This window comes from Erigeron canadensis, chromosome 5, assembly GCF_010389155.1.
Source record: "Erigeron canadensis isolate Cc75 chromosome 5, C_canadensis_v1, whole genome shotgun sequence".
In the NCBI taxonomy this organism is placed as follows: domain Eukaryota; kingdom Viridiplantae; phylum Streptophyta; class Magnoliopsida; order Asterales; family Asteraceae; genus Erigeron; species Erigeron canadensis.
Window position 1 is genome coordinate 35,965,595 of NC_057765.1, and position 21,209 is coordinate 35,986,803.

Genomic DNA, 21,209 nt, shown 5'->3' on the forward strand with positions numbered 1-21,209 from the left:
TTCGCTATTTTTGGTTCCTTGGCTTGACAACATATTCTTAACGTACAACCTCCCTCCCTCCCTCCCTCCTATCCTATATATATATATATATATATATATATTGTACCACCCCCTATATTCTTTCAAACAAACAAAATACTCACATATCGCCGCCGGAGCTTCACCGGACAACGGTTCTCCGGCCGTGTTTCATTTCCTTTATTTATAAAAAGTCACCTAATAAGAATGTGACACCATTTTGCTTATTTTTGGAAATAGCTACTCTTTCTTGGTAAGTTTTATCTCTACTTTAATTGTATATTAGTTGTCATTCATAAATCATACTCGTAATAAATAATATTTTTTGTACTTTTATAAAGATTTTGAGGTAATTTGTTTATTTTTGCGGTTCTCATTTTGAGTTGTTAATTAATGTGTATTTGCAGGTGCACTTTAATTTGTGATAAACTAAAGGGATTATTTCTCCCAAGACTATATTTCCAAAGGTAATTTTATTTGTATATTATATGCATGATTTTTTTTACGTGATAGAGTGGTCTTGCTGCAACGATCCATTAAGATTCTAATTACGCAACCACTCAAATTGTTAAGATTCTAATTACGCAACCACTCAAATTTTTGAAAGAAAAAGTGACGTAATTGTTTTAAGTGATATAGTGCCTTTGTTGAGATTCTATATCGACAAGTTTTGTTTTGTTTTTATAAAACAAAGTTATGCATGTTTTTTTTTTCTTTCCATTTTGTCTCTTTATAAAATCATCCAGAAACATTTTTCAGTGTTTTAGAATATTTCCAGACACTAATAAAGCGATTGAACATTATGTCTTTCTTTTCTTAAAGAAAACAACCAGAAATAAATATTTTGTTAATAGAAATCATTCTATTTCAAGTGTGTATATATATATATAATACTATATTGTTTTACTCTCTGTCATAAGTCATCAAGTGATGTTGATGCTGCAGACAAAAGCAAGATCAGGTGATCTTCTAGATTAATAATAAAATATGAAATAATAATATATTTTAAGAGGAATAATTATGTCAAAATGATATATACTTCAGCATTTTGCAAAAAAAATAATATAAATGTCTTTTTCCTATCTGCAAAAAGATGAATGAAGAAGGAATTGAAGCTTGATATTATTTGTTTGTATTTAAAAAATTGAGTAAAGTAGAAAAAACAAAGAAAGCAATATTTTCTGATCCCGGAGAGACCTCGCTCTGCACTTTCTCTTTATTTATTTATTCCCTCCTTTCCTTTGTCCCAAGAAAAATCTTGTCTTGGAATTTTCCAAACCATTTTGTTTGTTTTTTTCAATATAAAACTTTTCATTAGTTTTAAATAATTTGTGAAGTATTGAACTTTCAATCTTATGGCTATTTTAGTATCCGTTTAGAGTTTATTTTTGGAAGGTAACAAATTAAATAACCAATTTGAATAAATATTTAAACATAAAAAAAGAAGATAAAACTAAACATTTTTATATTTTCTTTCTTTTTTTCTTCTTCCTACTTTTCCTAACAAGTGTTTAATTTGTTAAGATATGCATATAGTGTGATAAATTATTGTTATGAAGTTATTATGTACCCTTTTTTTTTTCATTTACGTAACGCATCTATGATATTTATGATAATACAATTTTGTGATAGACAAAGTTGATTTGTATGCTTTCGATTGATGTTATTTAGGCTTTTCACAAGACGCAATGTGACACTCTTTTATTGCAAATAGTACTACGAAAAATGAACATTGATTTCATCTCGTACAATTATTTTATATCCTTGAAAAATATTTTGGCTTCTAAGAAAAATGTGGTCCATGTTCTTATACAACCAAGGTTTCATTTTTTTACCCAAATGGATCAAATTTGTATAGTTTTTGAATATATTCTGTCCCCTTTTAATAAAAGAAATCTTGTGGGCACATCCAAAGTGTACATGCGTAATTAAGTGTAACTCTTGATTTCGCAATACTACAAGAGACGTTCATTCTTTCTTTTTCTTGATAAAACTTTTTACTTGTGTTATTCTTAAGCCATATAATATTGCTTGAATTTTGGGAATCATGTGGGCCCTTATGAATGTTCTATAGTGTAGGATGATACTATAATGCTTTCTATCTCTTGTTATTCCTAATACTAATATTGTTAACTTGTTATCATATAACAAATGTACATGAATAAAGAAAGAAGATTTTTCCTAGAGAGATGTTGAGGAGGAATCTCATCATAATAAAATATTGTAGCAAATATTATCTCCATTAAATATCCCACAATTATGTAATTGAAATTACCATTAAAACTACAAACTACAATAAATGGTATTAAATTACAAAAAACACACTAATATCATTCCAGTTAATGCTCACCATTTTGTATTAAAATGGTGATTGTGTTTCAAGTTTAGCTTAAATTTAGTTCTAGTCCAAAATTTTCTTTATGAAAGGCAAAGTGTGCACATTATCGTTATGCACTATATAGTACATTATACATAATTATTAAATTGTATAGTTTTTGGTATTCTTTTAATGATAAGCTTCTAAGTTTGTCAATACCGTCAAAGGCAGTAAAGTTTGATTCTTTGTATTTTTGGTATGCAGGGAATTATCAATTAAGTAAAAAAAGAAACATCGTATTTTAATTTGTGAAGTAAAAAGAAGAAATGTTGACGTGTATAACATGTTCGAAACAACAAATAGAAGATGGAGGTGAGGAAGTGGCCGCGCGTGGGACTCCAAGTAATAAAGAAGCCGTCAAAAGCATAACGGCGCAGGTTAGTTTCAACCCCTTCAATCTTTCTCTATCCTACACACGCTTTTAATTTTGCGACCAACGAATAATGTCCAGCTACTCGAGAAGTCGAGATAACCCAATAGCAAATGACAACCCCAAAACGTCTATGAGACAACTAGCCCAAGTCTACCAAAAAGCGTCAACAAAGAAAAATCCCACAAAATGTGTATGATATGTGTATTAAAATTTGTCTTCATTCTATATACATATGTACATAGTTTAAGTTTAGTTTGGTTTGGGTTGTCTTAATTGGTTTATTACTAGCAGTAGTCTATATGCTTTTTCTTCTTTGTGGCGCCTTTTTTCTTGCTTTGTGAAACAAAACAAAATCTTGCTCAGACCATGCTTATTATGACATTTATTGGTACCCACCTAAAAAAAAAGAATATATGTAGAATGTATATGGCTGGTTTTGGGAAGTATTTTGAGAATTTAATTTGTTTCTATTTTGTATCAAGGTTTTCATGGCTATTTATTTTGATTCATTGCATGAGATAAGAGTTGGAGCAGTCTAATTGAACTTGAGGATTAGTGACTTTACTTATTGTGTGAATTTATATGTTTTGTGTTAGGCAATTTGTACGGATCTAGATGGGGTTTATGGTTAAAGCGTCGAATCTTTTTTTTGTTGTTAGAAACTAATTTATTTGTGGTATTATTGTGTTGTCTCTAGTAATCCACATACTATTGCATTCCAGGCAATACAACAATCGTGTTGTATGATTATTGTACTAGTTTTTTATCAAGGTAAAAATAATGTGCCAAGATCTCTTAGTAAGAAACTAATAATGATGAATGGTTATCAAGTACATCATGTACTAATACTTTTTGTCACCATAATCATTATTCATTAGAATCTTAAGTATAATTCACTGTGTTCCTGGTTAATCCATGTAACTATTTAGCATTATTCTAGTTCTAATTTTACTAACCTATTGTTTCTTAGTAGAAAGCTATTACCATATATCTAGTGTATTATTTGAAATAGGTCCCCATACCTTTTTCCACTCTCAAAGTAAACAACTTAATTTAATATGGGGATCTGTTCAACAATGTGTTCTCTAAAAAATTGTAATTATAACTGCTACTCTAACTTAGGCTTTCTATATTTAGTTTGAAATAAATATTTTCTTAACAACAGTTATTAACATGAATGCCCAAAATTGACATACAAAATTAAATAAATGTTTGAACTGCCCAAGAAAGTTGGTAGGTTAGTTTCTCTTTTCTGAATCTTCTTTCATGTCTTGAAGATTACTTTGCCTCTTTTTTTTTTTTTCACTTTATTACAAGATTTTTTTACAGTGGTTGTTGCAACAGGCGGCTAGCTACATTAAATTTTGATCATTCTGTAGACTTTCATATACTTATTGATGCTATCTACACACCACAGGCTAATGGACAATTTAACATTCAAAACTTCAATACTTACCTTGTCATGATAAAGTGTTTAATCATTTATGGACATTTAAAAACTTTTAACTGCCTTAGTTAGAAATGTTTCTTGACCATAGTTACATATATGTCTATTTAGAGTTTAAAGGATGTATAATAATCAAGATGGACATAATGTATCATAATGTGATTTATGGCTCACACTCTTTTAATCATTTCAAGCATGATCTTATTACTCTCTTAAGTTGATGTTGGGACCGATACGTAGCCCACCATAATTCCTAATATATAAGTAAGCACATATGGCGTGGCGTTTACTGTTTAATCTGTGTTGGCGATAGAGAAATGACCCATAAGCGTATATACCGATATTTGTTTCTTACATTTTCTAACATAGAATTGTGTTTGTATCAAACACTTGATAGTATTTTTGTTGAATAGATTTGAGTTTTTGACATGTCCTACTGTCAAAAAGATAATTACATTGTGCACAAATCATAAATATAGCTAGCATATAGGGAAGAGTACTTAACAAATCTTGTAACATGATTCCTATTATCATAGTCTACTAAATATACCAAAATCTTTACACTTTATGTACTATGCTTATGAATTGAGATTCTTTGTTCCTTTTATTACATCAAAATTTCTACATGAATACTCATAGAGATATGAAAAGAATCTCAAATAATATCAAAAAGTGGATGTGTAGGTTAGGAGTGGTTTGGTCTACAGAGAATGCAAAAAACAAAGACCAGAGTATGATAGGTAGAGTGAATGATGGCTTGAAAACTTATTCCAATCACACCATGCAAAAGTGTATTTATCTATATGAAAGTATATATATAGATCTTAAGAAAAGACAGGACACCCATGTTGGGAAAAGTGATACACAAGTGTCCTATTTTGGGACCTACCCTTGAATTTTTGTCTATTTCACTCTTACCCCCTCAATCTAATGGGGATTCAAATTCTCCATATTTGGTATTGAATCTGTTAAAAGTTTTGTTAATGGAGTATGTTCATGCTTAATGTCACAATTAGCTAGTGATTTGAAGTTATGAACCAACATACTTCACGGTAAGTTGCCAAGTTCACGCATAAGCACGTCTTGCGAGTTTTGTTTTATCTGTTTTGTAAAGATTAAATGATGCTATTTGCTTTATAGCAAAGATATAACAGAAATTTCCTTTAAGTTGAACTATATTACCATGCTTAGGTACTTTATATGTTTAGCAAATATTATATTGTGTTATTCTGCTTTAAGTAGTCACTAAATAAAGAAGAAAGACAAAAGTGAGGCATACAAGTGACGACTTAAACATTTGGCTTTATAGTTTAATCCTTCATTGTTAAGGTAGATATCACTAGGATTATAACTTTATTAACTTGGCCTAAACTTAGATAACCATGTCGACTTAAACCGGAAATATTACAAAAATTAAAGGAAAAGTTTGCAGAATGTCTTGCTGTGCTATATTTTGAATCTATATAAAAGATAATGTTGTTATGGATAATTCTCAAACCAATCATGTAATGGAATTTAAAACTGTGTTAAGCATTTAAGTACTCCATAAGTTTGTTCTCCTGATTCACATTATAATGTGTAGATCAAAGATGTATTAAAAGTTTCGGGTACGTCAAAGGGGAAGCCACCTATAGCACCTAGCAGCTTTAAGAAAGGGCAGAGAGGTTACCCAGACTTTGAGACGATCTCTGATGGGGTACGCTACCCTAGCTATATGCAACCTGGAAGCTCTAGTTCTACTCCTGCTTGGGATTTCACTAGCAATGATCCTAATCATACAAGTGGAGGATATGAGCCCCCGAGACAATCTGGTCATTTGGTGTTGGAGGATGAAGATGAGCCCAAAGAATGGATGGCTCAGGTTGAACCTGGTGTACAAATTACTTTTGTTTCCTTATCTAATGGTGGAAATGACCTAAAACGGATTCGGTTCAAGTAAGACTTTATATCCGACTTTGTCTTATATTAGTAAAGTATATATGTAATATAGTAAAAAACTCATGACAACTTGTTAAGAGGCGGTTTTTTTGGGGGGTTATATTTGTTATCATTTTACTCATGCTTATTGTTACCATAACTGAATTTACTTCACACTGAACTTATGCTGACTTATTATATGAAAGCCGAGAGATGTTCAATAAATGGCAAGCTCAGAGGTGGTGGGGTGAGAACTATGATCGGATAATGGAGCTTTACAATGTCCAGAAGTTCAACTGTCAAGCTTTAAACACGCCATCTCGGTCTGAGGATGGGGTAATCTACTTTCCTTCCACCATTCTTCTTCCATTACCATATAAGTGGTATTACGGTGGACAAATGGGTTGGGTAACTTGTTAAATACTCAGATTAACCTGAAAGAAAATGGTGTGTCAAAGCATTATAAAAACTATTTTAATTAAAATATAAGCTAGCTTCTTAAATATCATTATCTAAGAGGTTGTGTGCATTAAAGTACTTCCTATATGAGTTTCGGTCTATTTGACCCACATCTTTATTAGCTTAATCTTTTTTTTTTTTTGTTAAACTTGGCTCGATAGAGAAAAAATTGACCCGATTTGACCCCTTCATAAATAAATGGGTCAAGACTAGAGATTGCACCTCTAATGTGGATTTATTGTAAAACTTTTCGTGCTGTAAGTTAAAAGAGATATATTTACAAAATATACAGAGAGATTCTACCTACTCGAGGCTTGGTGATGCAAGAGAAAGCCCAATGATGACCCCATCAATAAACAAAGACTGGAATAGGAACTATGGAGGCAATCAACATTACAATGTGGGTCCCAGTGCTTACGGGGCTGGTGTGCCCAAGGGTGAAATGTCATCTATGGAGGCATCAAGAACCACAACATCATCTAGAGATGAGGCATCGATTTCAGTTAGCAATGCTAGTGATATAGATTCTGAGTGGATAGAGCAAGATGAGCCAGGTGTTTATATAACCATCAGACAGTTAACAGACGGCACTAGAGAGCTCCGCCGTGTCAGATTTAGGTAATTATTTCCACTTTACAGTTTGGGCAATTTCTGGGCTGCTCTACTTGTTTGATATGTTTCCTATTGTGCTAACTTTTTTTTGTTTAAATACTTTATCTAATTGACCCGTTATACATAGTACATAACTGGTACTGGTATGTAAAAGTGTTGATAAACACTGTAACTGGATTTCTTGTTTCTATGCAGTCGTGAAAAGTTTGGAGAAGTGCATGCCAAACAATGGTGGGAACAAAACAGGGAGAGAATACAAACCCAATACCTTTAGTTCAACTATTAACAGTCTAAAATAGTAAGATCGTCGCCAAGTTATGGAAAGCTTCAACATTATATACAACCATTGTTAACTAGTCATACAGTTATCGGTTTCTAGAGGGTCAAAAGTATTAGAGAAAAGTATGAGGGATTTGTACATCCCTTTTGGATGTCTGTGATGTGGATTTTTTTATTTATTGTGTTTCGACATTGGCAAGCTGCAATTTGCTATGTTGTATTTATTCTTTATGATGAGAGACTAGTGTTTGTTGATGTTGATTGGGAAATGGTACAGAAGCCAAAACAGTTTAAAACTTAGATTTTTTGCAATTTTGAGAAACTTTTGGTAATAGTTTTGTTTTAATGAAGCCCGGCTGTGTGAGTTTTCTGCTCAGAAAAGATATCGTGTTACTCACCATTTTCACTCAGAGTGAAACAAAAAAAAATGTAACATGATTAAATTTGCTTGGTGAGTTAGGATGAGGTTGTCTTTAAAGGAAAGTATGAGCTCAATAACTCTACAGAATATTTATTTATTTATACATTTTATCGAAATCTGACAATGATTCTGCAAGTGCTTGTTCTCATCATCCCCGGATGACATAAAAAAAAATAGCTATCAACGTTTGTAGAGTGTTCTGTATACTCCTTTTGTGAGAGTTTGGATCGTAATTGGTGATTTAAAATGGTGGTTTGTGCAGAAATTTATCCAAGTTTCTAAATAACAGTGTTTATCTGATGTAAAATAAAGGCTAGTCAAGTCATTACACAATATTTGTGTAATGTAGAATAAACAGAGAAAGGCTGTCCAAATTATGAGCAATTAGAATCGGCTTCCAAGTTAGATGTAAGTTCTGTGTGGTTTGTGATTAGTCCGGTTATTATCATATGCCTTGTATATCTACTCAGACAATAATAACGATAGTCCGGTTAGTACTTGAAATGCCGTTGAGATCATTAACACATCCCTTCAACTCAGCTTATTCCTGTATCATTCTGCTTGAAAAAAAATACTTTCTTGTAAACCTAAATTTATTTTTACTGTGTCTTAGTTGTCACTGTATGATCCAAGCAACTTGTTGGATCGCAGTGTTTAATACATAACCGCATTAGAAAAAAAAGGTACATGTTGCAGCTTGGTCTTATTGACCCGAAGGATGCTACTCAGGTTGTAATGGTCCTAATATAGATAGCACATCATCTGGTGTAACATTATTAACAAAAAACCGACTATGAAGAAAACATATATACTATACTTCTTAAGCAAAGTGAGCATGGCAACTGGAAAAGAGTAGATGCACAAATACTAAACATAACGATTAAAGGTTAACTAAGAAATAGTGCATAATCATTACAATGAAGTAACATTCAACATAACTAATGATAAACATGGATCTCATAGTTAACAAAAGCATAGAGCCATTTGTAAAGAGTTTGAAACTTTCTTAACTTTTAATATGCATGAAACTTGTACTCGAATCTCCAGAATTTTGCTTGCACCTTACCGAAGTCCTCTATTCAAATGCATACTTTGCAATGTGGTCATTATCTTGGTCCTATATCTCAATGACCATGCAAAAGTAGTGTTTCCTTGTAAGAATTGACATAAAAGGTACGACGCAATCCATAAACTCCGATGTAACTGATGCTTTCTGATTTTGGCTCATAGATAGCAAGTGCACGTTCATGTCTATAATAATCTTCCTTGTCATTATCCACTTCAATTATGGGTGCACCACTCTTGCGGAATCCAAGTGTTGAATGTATCGGTGCGTTAATGGAGTATAGCTTATCAAAAGATCTAGTACAACCATGGCCTCTCATCATCCATACATTATAATCTTCTCGACCGAACTCACTATTGAGCTTATAAACAAGAACAGCAAGAGACTCCCTTAGGTTAAATAGCGAAAAATGAGTATCCGGGTTGTGGAGAGCTAAACAATCAGGGAGGTTAACTTTGGTGAATTCTTCACTTGTCAAATCAAATGACATGATTACACTTGCTCCAACGTCCGTATTATTAATCCTATCAACGGCATCCCAATAAATAAACCTGCCTACAACTGCTTTATAATATCCAAACTGAATCGATTTATGAGGAAGGTTGTTACTTAACGGACTTCTCCAAGTCCCTCCCGAACTTAACGCAAATACCTCAACTTGGGTGCTAGCATCATTAACATCTTGTAATTCACTAAAATCATAAACATAAGTAATCTTAACAAGCTTAGGGTCAAAATCCCGAGGACAAACGCCGAAACCGACAACAGTCATATAGTACCGTTCGCATTCGTTAAGTACCGGAATCGCAAAGGTTTTTCTAATAAAGGGATTCCAAATAATAGCAGTATCATTTTCAGGTTCATACAAGCAAAACAAGCCATGACAACTACCGAGTATTTCGGAATCATACCTATATATCGATCTACGACTAAATTCGTCAACTAAATCAGGAACGAACACGCGACTAATGTCCTTTTGATGACGTGGGAAAGTGACGTCGTCATCATCATCATCAAGAATGGAATAATATTTAACAGGTGTGTAATTGCAATGATCACAATGTTGAGAAATAGGAATATCACCTGTGCAATCTTTGCAGTTTGAGCAATCGAGTGTCTTTATAAGTAGATGATGACGATTGTGTGCCTGATGATGACGTAGGGTATGAGCCTTGACAAACTTGTTGCTATCGATCACAGACTTCCATGCTTTTGAGACCGATCTGTACCGAATCAATGATTTTGTATCTGGAATTCTTTGGATGATTTCGGTTTGGACTTCAAATGGGATGTTGTCTGACATTCTTTTGGGGGCGGCTGTTCAGTGCTTCGGGGAGCAGGGTTTGGTTTTTTTTACTTGGATTATTCATTCATTTGTAACTGAAATAAGAAATTACGTTGGGCTGGGCTGGGCTGGGCTGGGCTGGGCTGGACTGGACTGGACTGGGATTAATTATTACTCTTTTTATATTCTTATTCATAAGTATATTTTAATATTTGAGTTTCACTTTTTTTTTCTACAGATAGATACTGACTTTTGAAAATTATAAGTTATGGCCACCACAAAACCACAATTATCCATGGACTTGATGAAATGAAAATTTGAGTACATTCGAACACTTTTTTTTTTTTTTGTTAATATCTAGTCGAACGTTTTTTTTTTTTTTCATCTATAGGTATCCGACTTCATCATCAAGATAGTAGCATTGTCAATCTGAGTGATAATTTATTTAGTTTTAGTACATTTGCTATATTTTTATTAAAGCCTCATATCATCATTTATTATTACTCTTTTTTTAATTAAAGCCTCATATCTAATATCTTCATTCATTTATATTGAACTGTTGCAATTTCGCATTTGTATATTAAAGTCTTGAATCCTTATGGATTTTCAACCGTTTCAAAAAATTAAAAACTCCCTATGCATTAGCATCTTTTAGCATAGTTGACAATCACCCCTATTATGGCATAGAAACTCCCTATGACATAACACAACATTAAGAAAGCATATGGGTCTCTCTGTGTGCAGAAAACAACTATTATTATTTGTAAACAAATATATAAAATTTATTCTTGATTGAGCACATTATTGAAAGTTGCCATAAAAAATAACGAATAAAAACCCCACTTAATGATATAGAAATAAGACTGACAAGACAAACACAAAACACTTCTTTCCAGACCCCTCTCCCTACAGGTGAGGGATAAGGCCAGTTACGATTTACTAACACTAGTACAAGAACTTTCTCACAAGCAGAAACACAAAATGTAGTAAAGTATATTGTGTGTGTTAACATGTTTTGGTAGATTTGAGGCAGCCATATGCTGGAATGTCATCCTGCCACCTTGCTGCTATAGACTTGAGACCTTCCAGCAAACAAGTCTGATCTACCATTCGCCACTCCAGCTTTCATTGGTGGTGGATTAATCTGCTTGGGTGCACTTCTTCCCGTACCAATTGAAATATTTCCCAATCTTTCAGCTGTATCGCCAATCCCCCTTCCCTTTCCCATATACATTCCTCCTGATACATTAAACACATTATTTGGCATATGGATTCAAACACTAACATTCAAATAATAGATATAAAAAAGAGGGCAGGACTATATCTCTTAGATAAAGTCATGTTGAACAAAAACAGTTCTATCACAAATTTCATGTAGATGTGGCAAACAAGGGCGAGACTAAAGATCTTCTACCTGAAAGTGATAATAATAGATATAAAAAAGAACATGACACGAATCAACCTATTCTAAGTAAACAAACCAAAATCCACACATTTGTGGAAAGTTTCCACTGCTATATGTGCACCTAGATACTACTTAAATCGACTATTCTAAAGTAAATGGACTGAAATCACCAGACTACATATGAACAAGGGCTTGTGGAAATGTTGGGAAACTCTAGCACTTTACACCGTCAAGTATACTACGTTACACTTATATAAACTACTTAATCAGATTTAACTATAGAAAATAACAAAAATGAAGGCATACAAAGTTTCACCTTGAAATCCGATTCAACCATAAATCAGCAAGTTATTGTTCTTAAGATTCAAGTTGATATAACAAAGGATCATTAACACACATGGGGAAAATATGTTTGCCACAGTGCTAATAAAATGAAGACATCCTTACTTGGAGTGTTTTTAATAGGTGGCTGGTATTTTGGTTGTCTGACAGGAGTTTTATTTGCCTTTTCATTTGCTCCGTCCTAAAACAAAAATTAATAAAGGAAGAAATTAAAAACAAGATCAATACAAACAAAGAATACATACTGGCTGAGAACCTGAGGTAATATTTCAGGTAGTAACTGGTAATCAGACTCACCTGTCGATTCATTTCCAATCTACGTTGCACGCCTGCAATATATTTCAAACAGTATGTGAGAATAAATGAAGATTGAAGACCAACTAACACTCTAATTATGTACAACAAGACCATATCCATTTGACATGTGTTCCCATTAAATTAACTATTTTGATTTACCCATCTGCCAGTTAGAAATCAAGCACACTGCCCATCCATAGATAAGTCAAAATTGCCACTTCTAACAGTTGCTAACTTAGAAATATGTACCTGTGCTTAGTGATGCATGCACTTTGGCAGATGAAGTAACATTGCTAACTGGCTTTGAGTTCGGCAAAGACCCGGTATATTTCTTGGCACATTTCTGTTCCACAATCCTTCTCCCACTTAAACCAGCTGCAATTATACTAAATTAATCACTATAATGTTCAACATGACACTGAAAAACAAGGTATCAGGCAAATCAACAGACCAGATGGAGGAGGCGTCCTAGCAATAGTAGTTTTGGGGCGAAGAGAGGGTGGAACATAATAACAGTTCTGCAGAGTTCAAGAACAAGAAGTGAGTAATCTTCAAGTATAATTTAATCCTTTAAAACAGTTCCTGAGGGATCTATTGTGATTTGGGGATTTCTACCTGAAAAAAAGGATGCTGAAGAGCTTCTGAGGCTGTTGGCCTCTTACATGGATCCCAAGAACAAAGCGACTACATAGAACAATAAAAGTAACAAACTTTAGCCCCAAACACAGTTATGCTACATGTTGAAAACTTGTAATAGTACTGAAGCATAGAAAAAAACTCTTACTGCAATCAGATTAACTGCATCCTTGCTTGCAGAAGGTATCAATGAAGAAAGATTTACGCCAGCAAGCTGCAAATGATATTAGGAGAGAATTAAAAATCCTGGAAATTATGGTCACAATATGAAACGTCTAAAGATCACATTAGTTGAGCAGCATGAAGGAACCAACTTTTTGATTCATTTCAAAAATCAGAAAAAACCAAATACTTGATTTAGTATTACAAAAAGACATGTCTAACAAAGAAAAGAAATACAAAAAAAGAATAAATTATGAAAATTACAGAATCCTACATGTCCAGGGAGATCCTGATTGCTTGAGAAAGGAGAAATTACCTCTGGAAACTTATAACTAATATTGCTTGCAAGATCAAGTCCCTCGGCCCATGAGTTTTCTGTTGGGCTCCCGATCACACTGCAAACTTTATAAATTTCATCTGCTTCACTACAGATGCAAAAAGGATAATAAGACATATTATCATATAATATTTTAATCAACATACTGTTCATTACACAGTTCTTTTCAACTCTAATTTAGCAAATAATACAATCAGATTAGGGAACCACGGGCTTGCTTCCAGACTTGCAATGAATACACTAAAAAGTTTATTTAAAGATGTGCTTATGTTGTTTATGCTGGTATGTACAAAATATTACACAAAAAAAACATTTGTAGTTACAAGTAACTCTTTAGGGTACACTCGTAAGTCCAACTTACAATAAACGACATAAGACAGCAATCATGATTAGTATGACATGTTTCGGCTTAAACATTATAAGACAACTATGTGACTACTCAAATAGTTATATTTGAACACACTACAGACTATAATACTATAGTTTTAGTAAATAACTGACTCGGTACAACTTCATGAATTGGTATATAAAATCTCAATCAGTATATGCATTGACGACTAGTCAAAAAAAAAAAAGCAGAGCACGATAATTGGCTGAGAATAAAATGTCCTTGAGGTCATACTTGGTAGTCTAAAAGATACATGAATTATGCCAAGAGAACATTATATAAATTTAGGGATTCCCCTTTCTTGAGCCCCTATGTTTTGGAACTCCTAACCTAAAATCATTTACAAGGAAATGACACCAGCAAAAAATCTATGAACCGTTGCTTTTACAATGATGACAAGATTTGCACAAACTTAATGAACTAGAAGTGAAGAACTGGCAACACACCTTGAACCTGGGAAAAGTGGCCGGAGAGTAAATAATTCAGCCATAATGGCTCCCATTGCCCACATGTCTGAGATTGGAAGAACAATAACAAGCTAAGTTCCACATAAAGTCAATTACATTCTAAGATATACTCATATAAGACCTATATGATACATCCACAGATCCACTCACCAACTGCAGAACCATATGTTGGTGATTGGAGAAGAACCTCAGGAGCACGGTACCTGTAAAATTACATTTCAGCAACTAATCACCACAAAGCTTGTTGGCAGAAAATGAAGACTGCATAAATGTATTAGAGGTAAACAGTAAGATATACGGGATAAAGAGAAGATAACTCACCAGCGTGTTGAAACATACTCAGTATATGGGGGTTGTGAAATGATCTCACGAGCAAGACCAAAATCAGCTATTTTTATTACATCTTTGGAGACAAGAAAGTTCTCTGCAGCAGAAACAGAAAATAAAGCATTCAGCACAGAAACATACTAAAGAACACTTAGAATGCATCCACTTATGAGCTCCAAAAATGAGTAACAGATGTGTATTAATCACCTGGCTTAAGGTCACGATGGAAGTAACCACGCTGATGCATATATGCAAGGCCTTGAAACACTTGAAAGCACCAGTTTCTAATTTCTGTTTCCAAGAAAAGCTTCACTCTATCTTTCATAAGTTGGTAGAGACTGCATTCCATGTACTCAAACACGAAATATAAGATGTCATTTTCTCTGATGACCTCCTTGAGCTTCACAATATTCGGATGATTCATCTTACGCAATGACTGCCAAGAGAGCATAATGTTAATTCATTTTCATAAAAAGCATCCGAAAATGAGATAAAAAAAAAGTGTAGTTACCTTGACTTCTCTCAAATTTATGCATTCTTCCCATGAATAATACTTTCTCTTCATTTTCTTAATTGCAACCTATAAAAGCAACAAATCAACTTTAAGAAACAGTCACTCATACATTAGACAAATGTTTCCGCGTTGAGTAATGAAAGACTTACCACTTCACCATTCTGCCTATTTAAAGCTCTCCAAACCACCCCAAAGCTTCCATTACCAACTTCCTTAATTACCTTGTATCTGCACAAATACAAACTTAATGGCTTAATCATGATTTCAAAGTTCAAATCATTAATGAGCTAAATCACAAATAAGAGTCAGCTCACCTATCCATTTTGGGTAAGCAACTGCTTGTAACACCTTATTTACGAAGAAGGGACAAAAACACAGAAGATGAAACCACAAACTTAATCTCTGAAAAAACTATAAGACCTAAATATAATAAACTATTGCCGGGCTCTTCTAGCAGGATATACCCTCAACTTTCTTGATGCATGAGTAATAGAAGGGTATGCTTCTGATAGACAGGCTTCACAGCCTTATTCATTAAAAACACTGGATCAATGACACCCAGACATTGAAAAGGCAAACAAAGCAAAACGAACTGAGAACTGCAGGGCATCTTGATGCTTATTTGAGTATAAGATTTGTAGCCAAAAAGAAAGCCTCCAGAAACTATCTCGGACTTGAAATGGTACCTCCTTTATCCTATCGATTCTGTTGCAAAATCTTTCAGCCAACACTTTTATGTAAATCTAACCGGTATCCTTAAGAAGAGGAAAATCCTTGCTAATGACATAATCTTATCCAGTAATTAACAGCGTATACATAACTCATTATTTACAAACAACCTTCGGCCCTGCACTAAGAAAGCATAGATGAGCGTAGGAACTTAAGTCAACCAAAAAGGAATAAAAAAAATATGTGAAAACATACAGAGACAGTATTAAACCCTAACCTCATATGGTCTTGGATACTTTTTGGGGGCAACTAATGTATAAGCAACGCATCGGTGTTGTTGAAGGAGGACATTAATAGAAACAAGATGAACACTTTCTTATTTAAGCAAGAGAATTCGAGTATGTATCTTGCTTAATAAAGAAATTAGCTAACTTGTCAAAGTTTACTAAAAGATCCAACACCTATCTTATTAAAAACTTGCATCACACCCGCTTGAACGATAGTTTACAGGATACTCACTAGGTGCAGTTAACAAAGGAAAAAAGAAGAAAACGTCCAGGGATGAGAGAACGCCAATCAAGCACTTTGTGGAGGGAGAAAGACTGATTTTCGAAACAATCTGACCAGGGGCATGCTTGATCCATGTCTCAGATGGAAATAAAACCTTTACAAACTGCCAACAAAAAAAAAGATAGCAGTTAGGTTCATCTAAACTTACAAAGACATACGCACAGCTATAAATAAAGAGCAGAGTATCGTCCAACCATACACACCGACTTTCAACTTGTAAAAAATAAACTGATAAGTTTCATAACTACCTCAAAGTTAACATTTTGACGCATATTGATTTATCTTTAAGACGTTACAAACCAAAAATTGATGAGCAAGTAACTATAACAGGCAAAAGAAGTACATGTGTTTTGCTAAAGTGAAGTCCCATTTGAGTTGATCAAGTAAGTCTTCGAGATCACTTAAAAAAGACATGTCGAGAGAGTGTATTGATTTCGCAAAAGATCACTATTAAAGACAATTATACCTAACCGGGCTCCAAAACGAAATCCTAGCACCATAACGTAATGAAAAGAAAAATGATCCAAAATATGTAGAGAATCATGATTTCCATTATTGTTGTCTAGCAAATCTATAAGTGAAAAATAAATTACCTAATTTCGATACGTCATTACCTAACTTATCATCACATCATCCCATTCAACAAATCTTGAATAAAAAATTTTAAAAGATAATACACATAATTCCTAACAATTCCAGCTGTAAATCATATCTAATAACAAACTTTTATCATAATAAAAATAAAAAAAAAACAATTAATACACAAAGTTCCTAATAAATCCAGCTGTAAATCTAATCAAATCAAATCAAATCACAAAAAATTAATAATAACAACTATCAATTAATACAACCAGTTCCTAATAAATCCATCTGTAAATCAAATCACACAAATTTAATAATTAAAAGCAAAGCGACCAAAAAAAATCCAGATCTGAAACAGAAAAAGGAACTGAACGAATATTAATCAGATTGAAAACGGTGAGATATAGATATAGACCTGAAAGGAAAACGGCATAGAAGGTAAAGGTAGCCACAGAGGCGATTGAAATATATATATATAGATAGATAGATATAATAGATAGATATAGATGAGAAGAAGAAGAGACTTGTCTCACCCCCACCGTCTCTTTCTTTGTGTTTTGTTTTTGTGTAATAAATAAGTGTGTCATGTAAATGTAATGTAAGTATTTGTCTTCTTTGGATTGTTTGTTGACGAAGCAAATATAATGATAACCTAATTATTGTACTTATTTTTTTATGAAGGAAATAAAATAATTGTTTATAGTTTCTTATTTTTGAGATCCTTTACTTATTGTTTGGGTTTTCAAGCAAATACAAGTAAACTAAATACCAAAATTTTTTTAACAAAATGCGGTGGTGGTCGTGGCGGCAACGGTGTGGTGGTAGGAGAGACTATTGATGGCGAAAACGGCGTCGATTGGTATAGATACTTCATGTAAAGAGCTAATAGAGACATTTTAAATAACAAATTATTGATAAGATAATTTAATTATTAGTGTTTAGGAGTTATTGAATGTGAAAATATTTTAATAAGTGTTAAGGAATATTACATATTTTACAACATTTCAAAAAATAAAATGTTATTTTCTCTATAATATAGTATAGATAATTAAAAAAAAAACCATTTATTTTTATGAACATTGTTAATGAAAACAAATTCAAAAGTTTTTTTTATTTTGTCATGTTCAAGTTTGCCTATGTATTACTTTAATTTATCAAAAACTTTTTTGTGTATACGTTGAAAATATGCTTTTGTTTAAAAGGATGGTCATTCTGAAGTCTCTCATCTCATAAGTTATTCGACCCAATTACATTCACTCATTCAAAAGATTTTTCTTTTAAATAAGTCTTTTTTTTCACAACATATTGATCCGTCAAAATCGAAAAAATCACTTTTTTTGTTGGATGCATCATTTTGATGAATATGCATCCATGATGGATGCACAAAACAAAAAACGTGATTTTTTTATTTTTACAGATCAATATGTTGCTAAACACTTAAATAATGATAATTAGTTATGCATATGTTACTTTTATGGACTTTAATGCATCAAAGTGATGTTTTTAAGTGTTCTCACCGTTCTTATTTTAAAAGTGTTCTCACCGGAGTGTTACCCTATATATATTCATATATATATAGGGACAGACAAATAAGAACACTGAAAAACTACATTTGATGCATTAAAAGTCTATAAAACTAACATATGCATAACTAATTATCATTATTAAAGTATTTATCAACACACTGGTCTGTCAAAATCGAGAAAATCATGTTTTTGGTTTAGTGCATCTATCTTAGATGCATATTCATCAAAATGATGCATCCAACAAAAAAACGTGATTTTTTGGATTTTTACGGATCAATGTGTTGTTAAACACTTAAATAATGATGATTAGTTATGCACTATGTTAGTTTTATGGACTTTCAATGCATCGAAATGATGTTTTTAAGTGTTCTCACCGTTCTTATTTTAAGAGTATTATTACCGGAGTGTTATATATATATGGGACCCTTATTATGAAAACCCATTTTTTTGTAAGAACTCTTAAATTATGTATTGGATCACATGTTTTTTTTTCCTTCACATGTGAAACGTTATAAAAATATATGTTGCAGAAGAAAGTTTTTTCAAAACCTTATAAAAACCCATTTGTTAACATGTGAGCAGGGTCGGCCCTGATTCCGAGCGAAGAGGGCGACAGCCCGGAGCATCAAGAAAATCGAAAAAATTGCGGGCATCAATTTTCAGTCGAAGTTATGGTTATATTAGATTTATTAGGCATCAAAACTTTAACATATAAGATTCATTTAGACATAAAATTGAAAAAAGCAGTCTACGAGCTTTAATGGCAAAGAGAATTGCAGGCCAGTTTAGTGCGAGAAAGACAAAGGCAATATGATGCCATTTTTCTTTCATTCTTAACTTGTAACCTTGTATTTTTTGAATACGTTAAAATTAACCCTTTACATTTAACAGATTTTCCATTTTAACCTTAATGTTATACTCTTTTAATATGTTTTTGAAATAAAATATGTTGTCATCTATACTTAGTTTTAAAAATCAAATGTATTAAGGTAAATTATATTTGCATATAAGACTATAAGTAGTAATTATAAAATAAAATGGAAATTTTTTTTCATACAAAGCAGTAATTACAATAATGCTATCTTCCAATCAAACTCTATAAATTCATCTTAAATCTTTATTTAACAAAGTATTTACATTTAAAAACATATTAGATACACATAAATCATAGTAAAAGTACATATATAAATTTGTACTACATAATACATACATAGAATGAATATGTTTTCTTGTTATACATTCACATATATACTTTTGTGAGAACCTTTAAAAATTACTCGTATATGAAAACTCTAAATTTTTTTTTGTCTTATATGAAATCAATAATGGATTTTAAAAAGTGTGTAAATATGTTATTCTGTAATTCGATATTTTGTAATATAGTAATATATATTAACTTGATATGACTATCAAATTTATGTTTGTGATTATGAGTCGATCGAATCATGCATCAATCCATTTTGGTTTTATTTCTGTATGGGCATATTTTGCATGCCTAGCCCTGAAAATTCAGGACCGAGACTGTACATATACATATACAGTATATAGTATAATGTTCAATTAATGAATTAATATTCAGTATTGTTTAGTGTTGCATGTAATGTCTAATATCGATTTGGACAGATCTACCATTTAGTGTCGTAATTTTTTTCATTTTGAACAGCGAGATAATAGTTAGTATTTAACATTCGAGACATAATTATGATATGCAATTGGTGAGTATGAGTAGCTTGAACCACCCAGGACCCCCCCCCCCCCCCACACACACACAATAATCCACTCCGAAAAATGTAGGAAGTGTTCGCCGCCGTTTTCGTCGTTTTTGCCGCCATCATCGGTCCAGGCATGTGACTAGTATTTTGCTGGTTTATACTATCACTATTTCTCTAATAATAATTAACGGTAAGTTTGCAAGTTAAGGTCCACTATATGTGAATGTTAGCATGACCGGTAGATATTTGTTCCAAGAAAACTATCCAAAATTTGTTTCGAATAAACGTTACGGTAGGTGTTCCCCACATGGCCACATCCAGCTTCGATTTGGCAAAAAAGGACAAAGACAAACAATAATACAGTACATGACTAGTGATAATAAACATCTAATTCATAAACAAAATATCATAACAATATGACATCCGGATTAATCAAAAAAAATTATATTAAATAAAAGATAGTACAATGAGTTCAACATTTTATAAATTAGTTTATTAGGCGCCTTCAAATCCTCCCTTGAAGATTATTTGTTTTGGTTATTAATTAATTTATGATGTCATAACTATATTTTACTTAACTTATTGCAATTTATGTTTTTGGTATTCATGATATCATAATTTTTTTGAATAAATTTGTTTATTATTTTTTTAAAATTCTAATGATCCGTACATGATGTTTTACAATTCCGTCATCTAAACAATTGTATCATAACATATTTTTAAAGTTATCAACGTATTATGCAGGTTAATAAGCTAGCATGATTACTAAAAAAATTTAGTTAAATGCACATGTAATATTCATATGATTTTAAGAAGATAATATATATATAAATTAATAAAAAGAATGTGATGACATCTATCTTTTTTACTTGTATTTTTTTAAGGAATTTTCGAGTTGAAATTGTAGACTTTATCGTGCGTAGGTATTAAACAAATATATCTATAACGCTATAAGTATGAGGCCTGAAGCTTTTTGAGTTGCATAAGGTATCTATACTCCATTATACTTGTTAAAATTCTT

At 32.4% G+C, this 21,209-nt stretch overlaps 3 protein-coding genes across 3 annotated transcripts; 1 reads left to right on the forward strand and 2 right to left on the reverse strand.

Moving 5' to 3' along the window:
- The first annotated feature begins 234 nt into the window (after window positions 1–234).
- Window positions 235–7,814, forward strand: LOC122600840 (protein BREVIS RADIX-like). Its single transcript, XM_043773615.1, has 7 exons — window positions 235–271; window positions 426–485; window positions 2,600–2,772; window positions 5,798–6,150; window positions 6,339–6,468; window positions 6,884–7,209; window positions 7,399–7,814. Exons 3-7 carry the CDS (start codon window positions 2,662–2,664, stop codon window positions 7,475–7,477), a joined length of 999 nt encoding a protein of 332 aa, XP_043629550.1. The 5' UTR covers window positions 235–271; window positions 426–485; window positions 2,600–2,661; the 3' UTR covers window positions 7,478–7,814.
- A 1,213-nt stretch (window positions 7,815–9,027) lies between these two features.
- On the reverse strand, window positions 9,028–10,272 carry LOC122601698 (F-box protein At3g07870-like). The gene has a single exon (XM_043774438.1). It carries the CDS (start codon window positions 10,270–10,272, stop codon window positions 9,028–9,030), a length of 1,245 nt encoding a protein of 414 aa, XP_043630373.1.
- An 806-nt stretch (window positions 10,273–11,078) lies between these two features.
- On the reverse strand, window positions 11,079–17,484 carry LOC122602432 (cyclin-dependent kinase F-4). Its single transcript, XM_043775114.1, has 17 exons — window positions 17,366–17,484; window positions 16,076–16,471; window positions 15,444–15,976; window positions 15,279–15,357; window positions 15,127–15,195; window positions 14,823–15,051; window positions 14,610–14,712; window positions 14,439–14,491; window positions 14,268–14,334; window positions 13,413–13,521; window positions 13,083–13,148; window positions 12,914–12,982; window positions 12,750–12,816; window positions 12,548–12,673; window positions 12,299–12,330; window positions 12,107–12,182; window positions 11,079–11,493 (listed from the first exon to the last, which is right to left on the reverse strand). The coding sequence occupies exons 3-17, from the start codon at window positions 15,449–15,451 to the stop codon at window positions 11,303–11,305; spliced, it is 1,344 nt and encodes a 447-aa protein (XP_043631049.1). The 5' UTR covers window positions 15,452–15,976; window positions 16,076–16,471; window positions 17,366–17,484; the 3' UTR covers window positions 11,079–11,302.
- Window positions 17,485–21,209: the final 3,725 nt, after the last annotated feature.